At 44.2% G+C, this 19989-nt stretch overlaps 1 protein-coding gene across 1 annotated transcript; it reads right to left on the bottom strand.

Annotated features, from left to right (window-relative positions):
• Positions 1-316: 316 nt before the first annotated feature.
• Positions 317-19804, bottom strand: LOC308162788 (electrogenic aspartate/glutamate antiporter SLC25A12, mitochondrial-like; the record flags this gene model as incomplete). Its single annotated transcript, XM_080536930.1, has 18 exons — positions 317-542; positions 641-731; positions 890-1048; positions 1346-1484; positions 2913-3053; positions 5087-5167; positions 5379-5431; positions 6303-6461; positions 8917-9001; positions 10990-11074; positions 11589-11682; positions 12135-12273; positions 12558-12704; positions 14106-14245; positions 15034-15149; positions 15801-15943; positions 19164-19217; positions 19793-19804. 18 exons carry the CDS (start codon positions 19802-19804, stop codon positions 317-319), a joined length of 2064 nt encoding a protein of 687 aa, XP_080393056.1.
• Between the last annotated feature and the right edge of the window lie 185 nt (positions 19805-19989).

Raw genomic sequence — 19989 nt, 5'->3', positions numbered from 1 at the left:
AAATATAACACTCTGAAAACATCTGTACATCCTTTCAAGTCTCTGAAATGTGACTGACAAGACATCCTCCTCCCACACCACAGCTTCGCTTAGAGAAACACGGTAACATCACTCCTTTCAGTGCCACAGACAAGTACAATATGTACAGTAACAACGTGCGAGCGATGCAAAGAAAAACCATAAAAGCACCTATTCATGCAGCATTAAAAGTATGCGAGCTGATATGCTTCATTCTTTTGCCACACCATTTCAGAAGGATGAAGGGAGCAAGATATCTTAGGACCCGCGACTCAGCATGCAGCTCTCTAGCCGTTAGCTAGTGGGGGGAGCCAGGTGATGAGGCCTGTGGCTCTTCTTTGGGCACAGCTGGACTGATTGTCACCATTCCGGAGGACTTGAACTTGGGCAGGTGCAGACCAAACTTGTTCTCCACCCCAGCGAAGGTAGCGGCGGCGAGACGGTACCCTCCTACATGGTCTGGATTTGCTGGAGGCAGGTCTGAGATCCTTGACTTGGGAGTTGGCTCAGAGCCAGCAGGGCGGCTGGAGTGGGGAAAAGATTTGGGCAGGGTGTGAGAAATAAGACACAAAATGTCGACATACTTGTGTGTAACGTAGGTGCACATGACATAAATACTCACTGTCCTCCAAAGTCGATATATAACCATCTCTGCAAGAGTTCATAGGTCACCAGGGTAACACCAAACTGAGGAGATGATCGGCAGACTCGGGCTGATAGGAGAGTGGGTGAAATTACAATGTGGGATTTCACGTTTCTCTCATGTCTTCAAGAGAGTAATTATGAGAGCCACGGCGTGCCTCATTTCCTTGTCATGAAACTGCTCATTTGATGAGTGTGTGTGTGTGCGTGTGCGTGTGCGTGTGCCTACCTCCTGCTCCCTTCCACAGGGCCCCGAAGCCCTCCTCTGCCACAATCTTCCTGTAGCAGTCGATGACTCCGGTGTACGTGGTCTGGCCTGCGCGCGCCGCCACCTGGAGTCTGGTCTTGATGACATCGGCAGGGGTCACCAGCGAGGCAGCAGGGATACCTTGGGAGATGTTTCACAACAACACACATAATGAGGCTGTTTCACCATACACAAAATAGTATCACATTCTGAAAGCCCAGAGGATCATGGAAGGCCAGGAGTAATGGAGAGGGTATTTTTTTGATGTGAAAGGTTCAGAATATCCTGTTTTCCCACAGACTATAGACATTTGAATAGATATTTATTCAAATACTTTGTCTGAATTCAACACTAGCAGAAACGTTATGTTCTTTTATAACATTTCCTGCTACACCCAGTCATAGTTCCTGAGCTTTGCAGCTGTAGTACTTATCTTACCTGCAATGGCTCCAGCCGTGAGCAGCTGCAGAGCTCCCAATCTGCCCTGCTCGTCCGCCAGCTCTGCCTTGGTGTGGGCGTACACAGGGAAGTAGATGGCGGAAAACGGGATGTCACGAAGGAAGCAAGCTTTCGCTCCCTATGACACACACAAACACAAAAGGATGCTTTAAATAACCACAGATACAGTGACTACACCTGCAAGAACATTGCGCTTTCAATTCATGGTACATTGCGTGTCATTTTTGGTACATAGATTCTTCATCATGGTAATGCTTTTAGTAGAGTGCTGTTAAATAGGCTGGGTGTATTGTCCAGCTTCATTTGGCAGCACAGTTAGGTTATAAGACTGTGTGAATAGACTCAGAATCAGGTGTCAGTCATGAATGTTATGTGTCTGTGTCTCTGTCCCTCAGAGTTCACAGATGGGCCATCTGTTAGGAGGCATGATACACAGGCCAACCATTTGGAACAGGTTTTCACAACTCAGAGTTCACTTCTACATTGTCCTTGGTCTCAGACACCTCTACCTCATCTAACTGTCATGGTCAAAGAGGCCTCACTGACTGAAAGTCTTTTGCTCATGTTTCAAGAGATAACATACTATACTATTGTATAGAGTTAGTATGGGTCCCTTTTATTATTATTATTATTATTTGTGTTAATTACCTATCTACCTACCTATAGGATTAGATGAAGGCTCAGGCTGAAATGAATAAGTTAAATAGCATTTCAGTGATGTCAATTTAAAATGGGTAAATTTGACCGGCAACATAACAAGAGGCTTAAGGCAGTGGTTGAGGCAGGCGCTTGGGAGCGCCATTGGATCCCTGCTAACTGGCTACTTGCCCCACTCAACCCACAGGGGGCCCTGGTGGTCACCGCAGGAGGCAGAGGGCCCCCAGGCAGAGCTATACCCCAGGCCACCCCCCCCCTCTCTCTTACACACACACACGCACACGCACACGCACTCACTCACTCACACACACACACACACACACACACACACACACACACACACACACACACACACACACAGTTAACATGGACCTGTGGTCTACTGACTTCATCCACAGAAAGGAAGTCAGTCTTTTAACAAGCTCCACATTGTCTGCTACTCATTAAAATATGGACCATGAACACATTACTCGAGATGCAAGTAAACCCACAAGAACTTGGAAAGGAGCAGTAGCAAAGCATAATCCCTCCCTAATTTGCTGTTGATTGTTGGCAGCAGGGCCTTTTGCATGTTAAACACTGTTTTGGAAATACATGATATTATGATTCTAACTGTCAGTAAGGAATGTACTGTATGTAGCCATCCTACTACTACAGACGCAATGTTCTCATTAGCTCTCTCACATTTCCTGACATGTCTTATGTAATATCTTATGCGTACATAGCATTGTTACAGATCCAAACTGTAATGTTGACATCTCTGACTCCAACATCAGAGCAGTATGAGCTTCCCTTAGGAGACTCCCTGCTGAGGTTGTTGACTCAGGGGTTTTAAGACATGACGGTGCAGTGATGTGTCCATGGTGCTGACGGAGAGGGGTTGACCCACCTTGTAGAGGCCAAAGAGGCCCAGTTCCCTCACTAGGTTGAGGGCACCGACCCTGGGCCCTGTGGTGATCTCTCCAGCCACCTGCAGGCGGATCTTTACTATCTCCAGAGGGTTGGTGAAGATCACCTGGGAGCCTCCGGCCTGCAGGACAGAATAACAAAGGGTATGAAGCAGCCGAAGGAGATTAACTATTTTGTTCAAACTATTTCTGTCTTAATTTAATGCACAAAATTGTAAATATTTACAAAACTTAGCTGAGAAATGAGTCACAACCTTGCATCACTTGCTGTGAATGAATGACATTTTTTTTTGTTTTGACTTGTTTCCTGTGATTAAGTGGGGGTAAGGCTTAACACCATCACAGCAGTCATCCAGAAGTGACAACAATAATGACTTATGGTGTCGAAGCATTTCACCCCAATAAGCATTTTTTTAAATTAGCTTGGTAAACTGAAAAAAACACAAAAGACACCCTTCTCCTCCGTCTCACGTCAGGCTGTCAGAGAGTGGCCTTGGTAAGAGGAGGAACAAGCAGGCACTGAGAGAGGGATCCAGTGGGGTCAGGTTAGAGCAGGCGTGGTGTGAGGACAAGCCAGGCTCATGGCTGGAAGGCTCTGACCCCGGCACCAGCCCTCTGCCCCCTTCTCCCCCTCCGGAGGCACCTCCTGTGGAGGGGTGAGTGGCCCAGCCCAGACCTCGCCCCGCACACTTCCCCAATTCACCCTGTCTTTCCCAAGGGAGAGCGCTGATTCACCCTGTCTCTGCTCAGAGCTCGAGCAGGGATGCCCCAGGGCGAACCCCTCTCTGACTCAGGCACATTTATCACCCGCCCCAAATCTAATCAGGCCACGGGATGCCTGCTGGTGACACGCAGGCCAGAGGTCCTATCTGTAAACATCCGAGTGCTGGGCTAAAAAAAGCTCCGGCAACATTTAGTCATTTTCAAAGTGGAAGGGGAATATCCGCTACTAGATTTATGCGTCCATCCCTCTGCGGCTCTCCTTTATCTTGTCCAGTTCCCCACACAGGAGGAATAACCTTACAGACAATCTCCATAGACTAGTAAGACATACACCCTGATTGGAAACTACTTTACATGGACACCCTGTTAATCTGATATGCTATAAATGAATACAAATTATATAAATATATATATATATACTGTGTGAATTTCAAAAACATAAAGAAATAGCCTTTGGTAATATATTCAAATATAGTACTGCCTGCCCTTATTTATTTTTTGAAGGTTCCCATCATTGAACATTATGGGGTGTATGGTTGTTGTTGTTGTACTTGTGTGGTGGACCGCTGGTGCCGCCGGGTTCGTGGCAGAGCAGGCCTCAGGTATGTGCCATGCTGTCAAACTCAATCACCCTGAGCTAGAGCTAGCTCCATCTACCACCCTCCAGGGCTTCTTCCTCCAATTACACCCTGACAGGGGTCACAACCCCATAGACCCTGCCCCTCTATAGGCAACCTGCAGGTTCCGCTCCCTGGCCTGTCTGTTTCCCTTCACCACAACGCGCCAGCAGATTGGGAATTACCACTTTAATCCGCAGTTGCACTTCTCCAAATGTTACATCGTGGCAAATTATCCCTCGGTAAAAATAGTCCCTTCACACAGGCATCATTTCTCAAACGGTTCCCAATTAGAGGGTTCAGAGACCAAAGAGCACCTTTCTATCCAGGACTCCCACTTATACAGGACGCCAACGCACCAGCAGGGAAACTTGAAATGGTCATTAGTGGAGATAGAATCATTGAATATTATATCCAATAATTCAAATTGGAAATGAAAAGCTTATAATTGTAGATTCAGATCAGTCAAAAATAATTAAGCTAAACCATGAAGTTCAAAGGAGCTGGAAAACCACAAACATATTACCCGTCTTGGCTCAATGTCTGGAATTCACAATTTCCACTCTTGGAGAGAAAAAGTTCATGAAATGAAAAAGAAAATCGTACATGTTTTAGTTTAAACAAAAATCTTGTTTCACTTCCCCCACATCAAGATCAATTAGATTTAAGCGATTCAGTGTTACAGCTGCCAACTCCTTGCTCTTGCTTTGCATGGAGCACAACAGTCTTTTCAGCATTCACTCTAAAACTAAGGACACACCAGCCTTCAGTCAGATAAACTGTCTACAGACAAACCCTCACAAACCTCTACTTACACATGCACCAGCTAGCACCTCTCCAAACAGGGGAATGGTGTTGTCGTCAGTGGTGAACTTGTCTCTTACAAAGTCATTCATCTGGAAAGAGAGAAGGAGAATCAGACACCTGAGAGAAACACAATGCAATATTACAAAGAAGAAACACTAGTGGGCTCTGACAATGAGTGAATGTAGTCGTGTCCTGGATTTCAGAACAGATTTTCCACGAGACAGTATGCATGCAAAAATCAACCTTATTGTGGAATAAGCATACGATAGGCACTCTGAGGTAAATACTTGAATGACTTGCCGCGAGTTTGATAGCTTTCTCTGGGGCGACACCAAGAAGTTGCGGTACGATCCCTGCAAAATATTATTCATGGAGACCATTTAGATAACCTGACAGGGGGAAAAACTTGAAATGAATACATCCATTGACAGGCACCACAATGAAATCTGCATGATTCCTGTCTTGGGTGAAACAAACCCATAAATATTTACAGATACGAGTGATACATCTGATGCACCAAAACTACAATGCTCCCCATTGAAATGAACAAAAGGCTCAAATATGACACTGCTGGTGCGTATAGGGATCAGTATTGTCAGTGGCCTGATCCCACTGTTGGTGGAACAGAGAGAGAGCTGTGTGGCCCTAGAGGAGGTGGGGGTGGGGGCGGGGGGGGGGCAATGCTATAGCAGTGATAAACACCGTACTGTTTCACCGTCCATCCTTCAACAGGCCAGATAAACTTCTGAAGGAGCTGCAGAGTGACAACCTCTGGTATGCAGCCAGAGAACAGCCAAGTGTGTCTGTCTCTCAGTCAATCAGCCTCTCATCAGTGTGGAGAGATAGAGAGGGAAGGAAGGAGGGAGGGAGGAGGAGGAGGAGGAGGGGGGAGGGGGGAGGGGAGCAGAGACGAGGAACAAAGAGCTGCAGTGGCGGAGGGAGCAGTAGATGGCAGTCTTGACTTCCTTCATTTAAAAGCTCTGGGTGGGAGTGTTGTATATCACACAGGCCTTCAGAACTGTTATCACTACGTGGGGAAAGCTGGATCAGGTACTACTGCTACATGAGGTCTTCCCCTATGGGACCTCTCTTAGGTAGCAAGATAATAACAATGTAACCCTCAGTGTTGGTTTATTCAGTTCAAAAATAGTGAGTCCATTAGCAAACCATAAAACTGATAATAGCACAACCACACAACTCAGAAACACTGAAATCATGCTCCACCTCTATAGAATCCAAAGACGCCTTCATATCGGAGCACTTTCTTGGCGCAGTCGAAGCTGTTCTTGTACATGAGCTCTCCTACGAAGGACCCTGTTGAGCGCTGGTTCTGCATGCGGGTCTTCACCAGGTCAATGGGGTACACCGCTGTCGCCCCCGTAGCTGCGCAACACAAATGTCAATCAATCAACACACAACACATACTAGGCCTGCACACAACACACTCGACCTGCCTTGTGAGTGTCTATGTGACAGAAACACACATATCGATACATGTTCATCTTAAAAGTAGACAAAGTGGAAAACTCTTCAAAGTGGAAAACTCTTCGATCAATGCAGACATGCGACACATTCCGAGGTGATACTCCATGTCCTTCTCATCTTGAGGACAACAGAAATATCTAGCATTACCATCATTGTATTAGTTATCCTGCAGACACTTTTTGGGTGGGGTCTATCTAATGGCTGGTGTACCTTAGTGATAAATAGAGAGATGTGTGCATATAAAGCAGATAAAAACAGTCATTAGGCCCAGACAGAGTAGTCACAGTGGAGACGGTGGGAAAGCTGTTGTGTGGAGTGTGTCTGAGTAGGCAGCGGTGCAGCACGTCGCCCTAAATGCTGCTCTCAGCCACACCGGCTTGTCATGTCTTGTCTAACATCAAAGGTTCTTGTCATGACTCCTGCTCTCAAACATGCAGAGCTCTCCCTCTCTCTCTCTCTCTCTCTCTCTTTCTCAACCTTCGTCAGCAGAGAGGGTGATAAATGTCTCATTATCGCCATGTAGAGGCAGTGTCTTCACCATGGCTTCACATTGCTATCAGCTTGGACTGTCCCCTGATCATCCACAACTGATTATCATCCACAACTGATTATCCTCCACTGCTGCTGGTTCAAAGACCTGAGGCCTCATTTATAAATCTTTGCGTAGAACTGGCGCAAAAAGCTTGCCTATGTAGACAAGCAAGATCATTTACGCACACCAACCTATAATATGTGCCAGACTGCATCGACAACGGAATCAGTTTAAACATACTGTTCACGTTATTATTTATGATAATACATTTCATAACATCGATGTTTAATAATTACAGATCCAATGAAATATGATTCCCGATTAAACTGTACCACATATTTGAGGGGTTGTTTTGCAAAAACAGATATCTCCGTTTGTATTTATTATCCTAAATCATGTTTTTTCTTTTAAATTAGATTAGATTCAACCGTATTATCATTGACACAGAGTACAAGTACTAAGACAACGAAACGCAGTTCGACATCTAACCAGTGCATTGTGAAAAAGAGAGTAACATTCTTTACTAGGCAATAGGCATAATTCAATATAAAGGTGACAATATTACAGGTAAGACAGGATACACTAGTGGTGCAACTAGTAATAATAGATAGTTCAGTAATAAAGTGGCTGTGCACTTATGGTTTTCATAGACCGTATACATGGGGTGTGCTTGGGGATGATAGTCAATTGTCTACAGTGGGCTTGTTCAGGTTCTTCACTGTATGGACATTGCATGGTATATGTATGGACATTGCAATCATTGGACTTGTCAGGAACGTTACCCTTCTGAAGACGTTCATTACTGTGAAGTCAGTGCGGACGGTGCTCAACTTGTTCATGTCCAGCCTTGCGCTCGGTGCAATGAATATGAATGTAAAAAGTAATTATATTTGCATGAATATCAATATGATACGTACAGTAAAGATATATGTACAGTGTGCATGTATATTCTTTGTGTGCACTCCTTCATATATAATATGTGACAGGTAATATTTTTATTTATTCTACACAATGCTAGCAATTTCAAAGCGTTTCTCCTGTTTCATCCTTCTGCCAGCGGAGTCGCAGTTGCTAATTTATCCAGTTTCTGTGCGTACGCATTGGGTCCCAGTGTGCGTGGAGGAACGCACATTTTCACGCCAAGTTGTTTTTTTTAGAAATCCCAAAATGTGCATCAAAGTTGCGTACGCACGCTTTTTGGCGTACGCAAGCTTTATAAATGAGGCCCCTAGAGCCCATAGTAGTGTCTGCATGCTGGCAACACGCTCACTATACACACACACACACACACACACACACACACACACACACACACACACACACACACACACACACACAGACAGACACATAGACACACAGACACACAGACACACAGACACACAGACACACAGACACAGACACAGACACAGACACAGACACAGACACACACACACAGACACACAGACACACACACACACACACACAGACACACACACACACAGACACACACAGACACACACACAGACACACACACACACACTATGAGTCTGTTCCCATCTCAGTGGGCTAATATGTCAGAGAGGTTCCTTGTATCAGTTCCTTCCAGTGTAATTAGACAGAGATTCCAGAGTGCGGTTCCGGAAGATTTGTGTCATTCCAAAGCTCCGGCTCCAAAGACAGCCTGGAGCCACCAGTGGCACAGCAGCACAATGCGGCAGCCTCAGATCAGAGCCCCTCTCACCCGCAGCACAATGGGCAGCCCGGGGGCCTCAGTGCATCAGTCTGCCCGGCTAGGGTTACCCCTCAGTGGGCCCAGGGCTCCACTGCAGACATGTCACTCACCTCCAGCCAGAGCGCCCAGAGAGAACCTGTAAGCACTCTCCGCAGCCTGGAGCCAGACGGGCCGTTTCCCTTCCCCGTGAGCGAGCTACGGAGGGAGAAAAGACGAGGATCAGAAAACCCCACCGATGAATCGACTGTCTATTAAACTGTAGTGAACCAGATACATTGTGGAAAGGAAAAAATGTTACAGAGCACTCAACAAAGGAGGAGAGCTATGGAATGTAGACATCTCGGGATATAAGTCTTATTCATAACTAAGCCAGTATTGTATGTCACCATCACAGTCTGGCTATAGTACAGTACATGACGGAGTGGGGCCATAGGGAAGTTTCCAGGGGTATGCATTGATTACTATGAGGCTGGTGGGAGGCTGGAGGCTGGAGGCTAAAGGTTTTCCTGTTTTGTTTAAAAAAAACAAAAAAACATGATGTTGTTGTGTTATCTGCCTGATCTCGGGTTCTGTTCTTGATGTTGAAAGTGGAGAGACCCTTTGTTTTTCTCTGTGGTGCAGCAGGCTAACAGATTAGTCCCACAAGCCTTTCCCATGTACAGATAAGCATCTACATTAATTATAACACTGGCTGACTAAGAGTGAGAGTCAGAGTCAGAGTTGGTGTGTGTTTGAGTCTCCCTCCTTGGGGGGGCAGTGAGCCACATGTCTAAGACCAGACCAGACCCTTCCTCCTCCCCAGCTGCTTCCACTGAAGGCAGAATGCTAACGAGATCGAGGCCTTGATCAAAGGGTTGTGGCAATTACCCTACTTCCACTGAGGGGCAGACCTAAGAACACACAACATGTTCGTGTCTTTCCCTGTTCCCCCCCCAAAAAAAATCCCATTCCAGACCTCCGAGCAGAAGTCCCAGGAGCATGAGTGGCCCAGGGCCTGACCACAGCCTGACGTACAGAGCAGTGTGTGTCATCATAGGGAAAAGGATTTCATCTCTCTCTCTCTCCCTCTCTCCTCTCTCCTCTCTCTCTCTCTCTCTCTCTCTCTCTCTCTCTCTCTCTCCTCTCTCCTCTCTCCCCTCTCCCTCTCTCTCTCCCTCCCCCTCTCTCTCTCTCTCTCCCTCCCTCTCCCCCTCTCTCTCTCTCTCTCTCTCTCCCTCTCTCCCTCTCTCTCCTCTCTCCTCTCTCCCCCTCCCTCTCTCTCTCTCTCTCCCTCTCCCCCTCTCTCTCTCTCTCCCTCTCTCTCTCTCTCTCCCTCTCCCCCTCTCTCTCCCTCTCCCTCTCCCTCTCCCTCTCTCCCGAGAGAGAGGCCCGAGGCTGCTCACATTCACACTCCTGAGGACCCACACTGATAAAAGGCTCTTATTAGCTTCTCAGATGTGTGATTGCGTCTGATGTACAGATCCACGTTGAATAAAATGGGACGGCTTTTCAGAGGAGGGGAACGCCGCAACCTCCTTTCTACCTGTAATTGGTGGACTTTTATCCTAGGGTTTTTTTTCCGTAATGCACAGTCACAAAGGACGAGAAACATCAGCACTCGGCTAATTCTGTCATTGAACACTCTGACTTGCCTTCCTGTCTAACGAGGAAGCAGAGAGAGAAAGAGAGAGAAAAGCATAGGAGATGCATCAGATAAAAGCCAGAAAGTCAGCTCTAATCATGGAGTGTCAGTCGGTTGGCTGTATGAGCACTAGTGTCTGTCAGTCTGGCTGTATGAGCAGTGTCTGTCAGTCTGGCTGTATATGAGCAGTGTCTGTCAGGCTGGCTGTATGAGCAGTGTCTGTCAGTCTGGCTGTATGAGCAGTGTCTGTCAGTCTGGCTGTATGAGCAGTGTCTGTCAGGCTGGCTGTATGAGCAGTGTCTGTCAGTCTGGCTGTATGAGCAGTGTCTGTCAGGCTGGCTGTATGAGCAGTGTCTGTCAGTCTGGCTGTATGAGCAGTGTCTGTCAGTCTGGCTGTATGAGCAGTGTCTGTCAGTCTGGCTGTATGAGCAGTGTCTGTCAGTCTGGCTGTATGAGCAGTGTCTGTCAGGCTGCTGGCTGTATGAGCAGTGTCTGTCAGGCTGGCTGTATGAGCAGTGTCTGTCAGGCTGGCTGTATGAGCAGTGTCTGTCAGTCTGCCTACCTGTCTCTGGGTCTCGGCCAGGTGATATGGCATGGCCCCCTCCTCCAGCGGCGCTATCCTCTCGATGTCACTCAGGTTCAGCCGTCTTAACACACAACAGCAGGACAGTCGTCAGCATCCATGCCAGGAAAAGCAAGCCCTGCATCCCTCACCTCACATGATGTGGGTGATGTAACATTTTCCACAGACATTTTACTGCCTTATAACCTGAAGTTATTGCTGCTTTAATATGTGTTTGTATACACAACAGACAAACAAAGCTGGATATATGCCCACAACTCTACCGAGACGCAGATATTCCCCACTGGCCCGACGCATTATAAAGTCTGCCTCCATGCTCATGTTGCTCTCGTAAATCAACCAGTGGAGCCACTGTTGTTAAAGTGAATGAGCAATAACTTTTATTTGAAAAAAAAAAAAAAATGAAGAAAATAATCCATTCACAGATTAATCATCAAGAAATGTTTTACATTATATTTAATACATATGCAGGGTCATAAAATCAATATTTGGCACAAATACCATGCTCTATGGGTGTGCATGAAGTGAACCAATAGGCAGTGATTTGTCCCTGAGACTAGTAGGAGTTTGGATCTTACCCAGAGTGGGAGTGGAGGCCTGAAAGCTGGTACAGGATGTCTATCTCCATGGGGGTGATCTGGCCAAACTTGTTGGCAGCATGAACAAACTCGTCTGTGTAACAACAAGGAGCAGGAGACATCATGTTATGCAAGAAAGACCAAGGTGGGTTGAAAAGTCACTTCTGATTCATCCAGCATACTGTAAGTAGGAAAGCCTAGGTGGGCAACCACAACAGCTGTATTCTCTAAAGGAGGGGGAAATCATAGAAATGGAATAACAACATATTACATGTATGATTTATCTCTATAGGGAAAACACTCAGAGGAAAACAGAGGTAATGGGACAGGTATTAACTCCACATATGAAAGGGGAACAGGCTAACCTAATACAACATTTGTAAATGTTAATTTACCTTATTTACTTATATATGGTAATATGTTCTTGTGTTTCCTGACACCCTGTTGTCAAGAAAGGTGAAACTCCCATGATTGTACAGCCTTGTTTCACATAAATTGTCTGAAATCGAAATTCCTTGTTTTCAAACGAGCTGTGACCAGAGGTACCTTTAGTGACGAGTGTGTCCTTGCGTGTGCCAGCTAGTGTGCTGTAGATCTTGCGGATCAATTCCATGTTATTGAGGAGGGAGTTGAAGGCATTAAAGTAGGAGAAGCTAACCATGTGGGAGGTGCTTCCTCCAGCAGCCTAGAGGAAGAGGACAAACAGATATAACATATTTTAGTTGTATATTTTTTATTATATATTTAGGGTTAGGGTTAAGAAATATTTTTCTTATGTTTTTTCTTGCACTGTGATTGCTACTTGCACCTGTTTTCAAATCTTTTTTAAATTTTAGTTTTTAAATGTGATGATTGTGATATGTAGTTCACTTAAGTTAAATGCCTAAGTGTGAGTCACACTCTAAATAAGAGTGTCTGTAAATGAGTTAAATAAAATGTAAAATACATCCATAGTTGTCAATAACTCACTGAAACCAGGTTCTCCTCCACAAATGGGGTGAGCATATGGTGCCGAATGGTGGCCATGATGTCACTGAAGTCTAAGGCAGAGATGGTGCCACTTTTGCCCATATCCTTCAGTGCAAAGGCCTGGCGGGCGTGCTCCAAATGCAGCTCCTACAGGAAGAAGAGGGTCACATCTTGAAACAAAGGAACCAAAGAGCAGGCTCCTGTAACGAGAAGCATCACATTACAAGTGGTGAAATGGAACATAGAAAAAAACATGATGACATCAATGTTGGACAGTGCTTCATGCAGGTGAGAGCATCAGATGTGACAGTGTGAGACCCTGGCTCTTGTAATCAACGCCGTCTCTCTGGGGCCTAATGAAAACCATGTCTAGTGAAGTCTGATCCCAGGCCTATGTAGGGACAGGAGGCAGGTGTGTCTGGACAGAGCTGGGGATGATTCAATAGGACAACCATGCAATCAGAGGGGGAGCAGGGGGCTGACTGACGCAGGGTCAGCGCTGCTGTCAAAGTTGATCACATACTACCAGCCGATCCCTCTCATCTACTGTACATAACTCATCATGCCATAGAATACAGTGCACTATGATACATTCTGCTAGAGCTAATATACAACAAACCTCAATCACAGCATCATCACATTCCTGAAGTCTATGGAGTCTGAGATTGTGGGTCTGGTGTGAGTACAGTGAATATACAGAAATATGTTTCTTGTCACATCATCTTGTGATGTTCATATGCAAATGTATGTACAAAAGGGATACTGCAGTTTATGGATATCAACTTGCTACTGTTGCTTCTGCTTTGCATAGATAGTGGAGTACCAAGTGCAGCTGGACGGTTCTGGGCACAATGCAACATCCACAAGGTGGCAGGACAGATTTTGTTCAATTCACAAAAGCAACGCAATTTTTGTTTGTCAGAACCATGTGTGTTAGAACCATGTGTTCGCTAAACATGTTCCATTTAGTGGCTGACATTTAATAAACTATCTTGTGACCACATTCCTCTTAGCTGGAAACAATAGTATTATTACAAGTTGACATCAGCCGTCAAATAACAGCAAACCCAAATATTATCAGTTGGTTAGAGTGAAACACTGCACACACACAAGGGTCCTTGACATGCTGGCTGGGACTGGGAAGCCCTAGTCAACCATGATAAACCACTAACAGCTATGAGGGATTCCATACAGAATTGGAGCCACAGGCTAGCCTTGCCAACTCCTAGACCACCCAGTTCTCCCTGAGCCCACAAACCTCTCCTCCAAAACAGCAGCTTCGACAGCCATGTGCTGGCTTTATGGCTCATATACAACTCAGACACTAGCTCTCCCTGTTTTGATCATTACAAATACACGTAGGATCAAGTAATATAATTGTGTGTTTGTGTACGTAATGCTTATTACAGTCTATCCTGATCTTGTCAACATGACAGGAAAAATTACTTCCAGCGTGCGACATGAATTATTAGAAAATGTGCAAAAACATTTACTTAATTAGCTCTGTTCAGAAGGTGGAAATGTACAGAGAGAGACACATGCTTATACCTGCAGAAATTGGGTGAACTCCAGGTAGCTGAGGTGCTTCTTTCTGTCATTGCCAAAGTGTAGCCTGATGAACTCACAGTTCCAGTTGAAGGGGATGTGGTGGTGGACTGTGGTCTGGCTGAAGATGTCTCGCACATTCTCTGGCAAAAGGGGGGAGGGATGGGTAAGAGAGATTTTAAGGAAAAACACATACAAGATGAATCCATATTTGAAGATCAATCTCATATGTCTTTTATCTCATTTCTAGGAAGCCACGGTGAAAGCCGAGCAGGTCGATATGCACAGAGGGTAGAATAGCTTGTTGACAATCCAATTCTCTTTACCATGCGAGTGTTCCAAGTGAATCCAGGACACTCTCTGTCTGAGCATAGCCTTCATTTTTGTTGTCTACATGGGGTCCTTTTCTACACAAAAGAGTACTGCAGAAGCTCTTTTGTGAGCCTCTGCTTCCCATGCTGGATTCATCTCGCCCCCTGTCAGATGGTACTAGTTATAATGTGGTGTTTCCCCACAGCTCGCTCTGGGAGCAGAGACAATTCAACTCTAAGAAGAGACCTCTGGAATACAAGTAGCTGACCTTCCTAATGCTCTGCAGGCTCCGACAGTATAGAGCACTACACACTACTGTACTGAATTATAAACACACTGAGTAATGTGATGATGATACCTACATTCATCTACACATCAGTTAGAAATAATATATCTGAATCCAACGCCATCCATTGCTCTTAATGCCTTAGATTAATGTACCATATTCATTGCGTCAAAATGGGTCTTAGGGCAATGGAAAGGCCCCACACCCAGGTAGGCAGTACTCCACTGATGCTGCAGCACTTATTAGCTTTTAAATGATGCAGAGAGGACTGGGATGTAACAGGAAGTACATCTCAACACACCAGCATGCTGCCAGGCATCTCCATGTACATACCAAAGGAGATGTCCCCTGTGCCAGTCTTGTCAAACAACTGAAAGGCAACTATGAATAGGGCATCCGGGACACACAGAACCGATTCAAAGGCCTGAAACTCCTGGAAAGAGATCAGTCTGTTTGGATAAGAAGGAAAGAGCTATCTGAAAAAGGACATGTCTTACAAAGCCAAAAGTACATGAGATGACAACTGTACTTACCTAATATCACTATTGAATATAATTCTCTAACTTTGATTAGTCAACCATTTTTGGGATCATTTACACTTTCAGAATGGTTCTAGAATAACCTTTGAATAACTTTAGTCGTATTTACAGCATGCAGTCTGCTCTACAGCCGTCTATATGGGGTGCTTTTAAGACCATGCACTTGAACATTATGCAATCTCCAATCTTTGGCATCAGCAAACAATACTTAGAGCTTATCTTATCAGGACGATTTTCAATCGGTGAAACAGAGGTGCTATAAAACTGATAAAGAGGGCTATTCAGGCTGTGTAAACAATATTGTGATAAATCATTAACAGCTCCCCTCTCTTGTTACTGATTTGTCCTTATCACTACAACTCTACGATAACTTTTATGATTTAACACTTTCACTTTGAGTGTGTTTCACAGGTTAGGTATTTTGAAGGTGGAAGGGTCTCCAAAATGTAGTGAAATTTCAACCAGGTCAGTATTGTGAAAGATTTGTTTTCAATCACATAACTGCCTAAATAAATAACTCAATAAACTGCCCTCTCGGTAGTGTTCATCCACCTCACTTACCCATCCTTAGTGGTGTCAGCCACTCCAGCGATCAGCTGCACAGTCTTGGGGTTGTAGTGGGGCTGTGTGTGCAGACCCAGGTAGTTCTGCACAAAGTCCCTGGGGGTCATGTAATTCTCCCCATCCTCCACCACGCTGGCATGCTGGAGGAAGACAAAGACATACATAGATGAGTGTAAAATGTATTTGCACAGACACATCACATCTTAAAATGTACTTCAGTACCATGGTAAGTCAGGATTCTGTTTGCATGGTAGATAGCCAAAGAGATTCCAGATCTCTCGGGCAAGAGAAGGAACAACAAATGGTTCCATATCTATAATATAGCCCAAAACATATTTTAATGTTTAATTTTCATTTCAGAGGCACAGTAGCTATGACGTAGAAGCAGCCCTGTCATTTACTGGTCAACAAAAAAACAGATAAATTAGTTTAAAACAATATGTAACAATATTGATAATATTTGACCATTCTACACAACATCAATGAGGGGCGTCATCTCCCCGCCAGAACCCATTTACCCAATACTGGCTTCGCTGAGACTGAATCGAATCAAATAAAAAACTACAATGAAAATCAGAGGCAGAAAATGGTCAATAGTGCTGTATTTCTGAATAACATAAACAGATCTTCCTTTGTATCATTGTTCCCTCAGCTGATATTTGTAAAGCCTTTCTTTTTCCTTCTGACAATAAATAATTTTTTCTGACTACCTGATGCAGTGCCTTTCTATCTGTCTAAATGTCAATGCAATTGATTTTTGCTTCCCTACTCCAGCTACTGTATACCTATTTTGATTTATAGTGACTCAATGTGCTTTTCAGACATACCATCAATAGATGTTAGACAAAGAAGATCAGAGTTAACAATCTGGTTCTTAGGATTAATTGTACTCTATTCATTACTTTGGGCTGAGATGGAGAATGTCAGCGACTTGCTTTCAATCCTGTAAAGTTTCAAGCTTTATGATTGCACTCCTACAGAGAATTCAATGTTTTGCCAGTGGCGATCGAACTCCCCTGACCGCTTACCATTAGACCAAAAGGACATCTGTGTGGTCCGAGGGTGACATTTGAGCTACTTATCACACGTGCATGATTCCAAATCACCTCTGTTATACATGTACATGAGGCAATCCAGAGCAGTATGTGAGAGTCAGTAATGCATTAATACATACAAACATACTGTATGTCACAGGGTCTGGTGAAAAAGTCCTCAAGTATGGCTCGGTCATTTTTCAGTTTTTTCCAGATTATGAAAGTGCAGATTGTAAGGTTTCAAATGATGTGTCATACATAGCTGAAGAAGATATGCTTATTTGAATGTTGGTACACCTCAAACGGAAAATGTGAGAAACTTGCTCTAAATCAAAACACACGCAAAACAGCTGCTAGTAGCTGGCAGCTAAGAAGGCACATCGCTATGAACATCTAACTGCATGTTTAGCACATCACAACATGCTGATAGAACATCAACATGCTAAAAACACAAAACTGCACATAATTAGATGATCACACAGTCCTTGCTTTTGAATACATCCTAAATCACAAGTTTGTTTACAAGCCATGTATCACTTACCCAGTAGCCTACGGCAGACGATACAGTAAATCCAAGTATTTAGTGATCCTAAAACTGTTTGTTATATCGAGTGGGCTCTTCAACACTTAAACTTCCGTAATATGAAAAAAAAAAAAAAACGGAAAACACTTTTTTTTTGTTTTATTGCCGACATGTGGACCTTTTCACGAAACTGTGTTACTGTAAGTATTTCCATAATGTATGGGGATGGCAGTGCTAAGCAGGTCTTAAGTAATAGCCTAGAAGAACTGCACTAGAACAGCGTGTGACATGGGCTTTTAATTTGGTCTTGAAAGATACTGCTAAGATCTAAAACGAAATGTAAATTCTGTCTTTAGACTGTGAAAATAATACCCAGATATAGCCTCCCACTTTAAAGTGCTGCAAAACATGCAGCCAATGCACTGTGATGCTAAAATTGACCCCTCTTCTAGGCTTATAGATGACAGGTCAGTTTCAGAGTCAGAGTTGGGTTACATGTTGGAACAGAGATAGCTCTGGAAACACAAGCACTGCATGAACTGGCAACATAAAGGCCAAGGCTCTAGATGTACTGCCAAGCTGAGAGAGAGAGAGAGAGAGAGAGAGAGAGAGAGAGAGAGAGAGAGAGAGAGAGAGAGAGAGAGAGAGAGAGAATAACCCTTCAAAGCGGGTGCATTTGAGAACACATTTCACTGCCCACAGTGCCCACACTTGAGTTAATGTTTTAAGTGAATATGCCACTACATAATTGAGCATCTATTCACCTGCACAGTACGGTAAGCCTCAAGCAGTTCTTGATCAAATTAGGCAGGTAGGTCAAAATGGCTCTTTCATCCATCAATAAATTCCTCTGCCACATAGCATGCTGATTATTGGAGGAGTATATTAAGTGGAGGACATTAAAACAACTATGCCTTATAACAATTACTTTGTAAGTGCAGTGTTGTAAGAGGAAGGTCCTAAAATAGTACTTGGTCAAATAAGGAGCCTCTCCCTTTAGGGGTTGTCCATTGCCATGTTTACCTCCAAAGAATGGTCTACATCACAAGTAAACGTATGAGTATTGCAATGAAAAATAGTTGTGACTTTGAAAGACTGCATTAAATGCATGTATATAACACTAAAATGACTTATGAGATCTATGCATCACCAGACATCTGAAGATCCATGCAAATGTCAACCCTAAAAGAAGTCACGCTAGGAGACATTCCCTGCTGAAGGGGATCCAGAATTAGTCCAAGCTTGTATGTGACCTTTCTTCTGTGTGGACAGTAGACACTTACTACACCAGAGTGGAGAGAGAGAGAGAGAGAGAGAGAGAGAGAGAGAGAGAGAGAGAGAGAGAGAGAGAGAGAGAGAGAGAGAGAGAGAGAGAGAGAGAGAGAGAGAGAGAGAGAGAGAGAGAGAGAGAGAGAGAGCAAGAGAGAGAGCAAGAGAGAGAGCAAGAGAGAGAGTGAGAGTGAGAGTGAGAGAGAGAGAGAGAGAGAGAGAGTGTGTGTGTGTGTGTGTGTGTGTGTGTGTGTGTGTGTGTGTGTGGTCACGGTCTATATAGTATAGGCCAACTGGTATCATGTCCAACTTGTTCATTGTAGTTTTATCACAATGGAAGTTAAAGAGAATGCCAAACTGTAAATTGTATCTTGACATCAGCTGTATCTGGCAATCAAACTTTATAAAAGTCAACAATATTACACAACAACAATATTAAAGTCAATAGAGGATTTAAAAACATGACATCTCAGTGCTATGACAACACACCAAGTGCATAATAAGCTTAATACACATGATGAATGACAGTCTTACCTTCAGAAAGATATTCTTCAGGTCATGAGGATCGGCTCTGTGAGTTGCTTCAACCTAAAACATAACGGTTAATGATGAATAATGCATAATGACGAACGCAAAGACTAGAATTGAAAATTCCATAAAACCCGACGACTCAAATAGGTTTTAAAAAATTACAATCTCAGTTTGGATTTGCAGTTGTTGCTGCAGACACAGTCATCCTCTGACTACGCCGCAGAAGTTTACATCTTTAAAAAACTATACTATTAATTATTTATAATAACTATTAACAGACACCTCAATCTCAGTCCTGTCAACAGCACCAGTCGTCTTTGCCACACACTGTACCGATAGACGCACATCATAAAGAGACATACGACAATTAAAGCAGCTGCCAATCGATCATTAAACGATCATTAAAAACGGAAATTCTAGCAATACATTGTAACAAGGTAAACATTACTCTCTCTCCAAGGGCCAAGACGCGCCCGCGTAAAGATGCTCAACGAGGACTGTACCGTTAAATCCCCCCAAAAGTTATTAACGAATACGTCCGCATCTATAAGCTGTCATCCATATCCAACAAAAATTAACAACTTAAATAAGAGGTATGAATAAGATCTGATAAGAAATATTGACCGAGTCACCTTGACCGCCATGCTGAGTATGACGTCACGTTGATTAGCGCAGGCGCTTGGCAATGGTATTCGAAGATGACAGCATGACAATACTTAAAGAGCCTTTTATTTGGGCCATATTGCGTCCTTGTATTCTCATGTCTGTACGTCGCCCGAGGCACTGTGGAGTGGGAGTGTTCTCGATACAGTCTGGCCAGGGTCCTGCG

The sequence above is a fragment of the Nansenia antarctica genome (genome assembly GCF_963989245.1).
Source record: "Nansenia antarctica genome assembly, chromosome: 7".
NCBI lineage: Eukaryota > Metazoa > Chordata > Actinopteri > Argentiniformes > Microstomatidae > Nansenia > Nansenia antarctica.
Note: the sequence above shows the minus strand (reverse complement) of the source record. Positions and strands in the feature narration are given on the sequence as shown.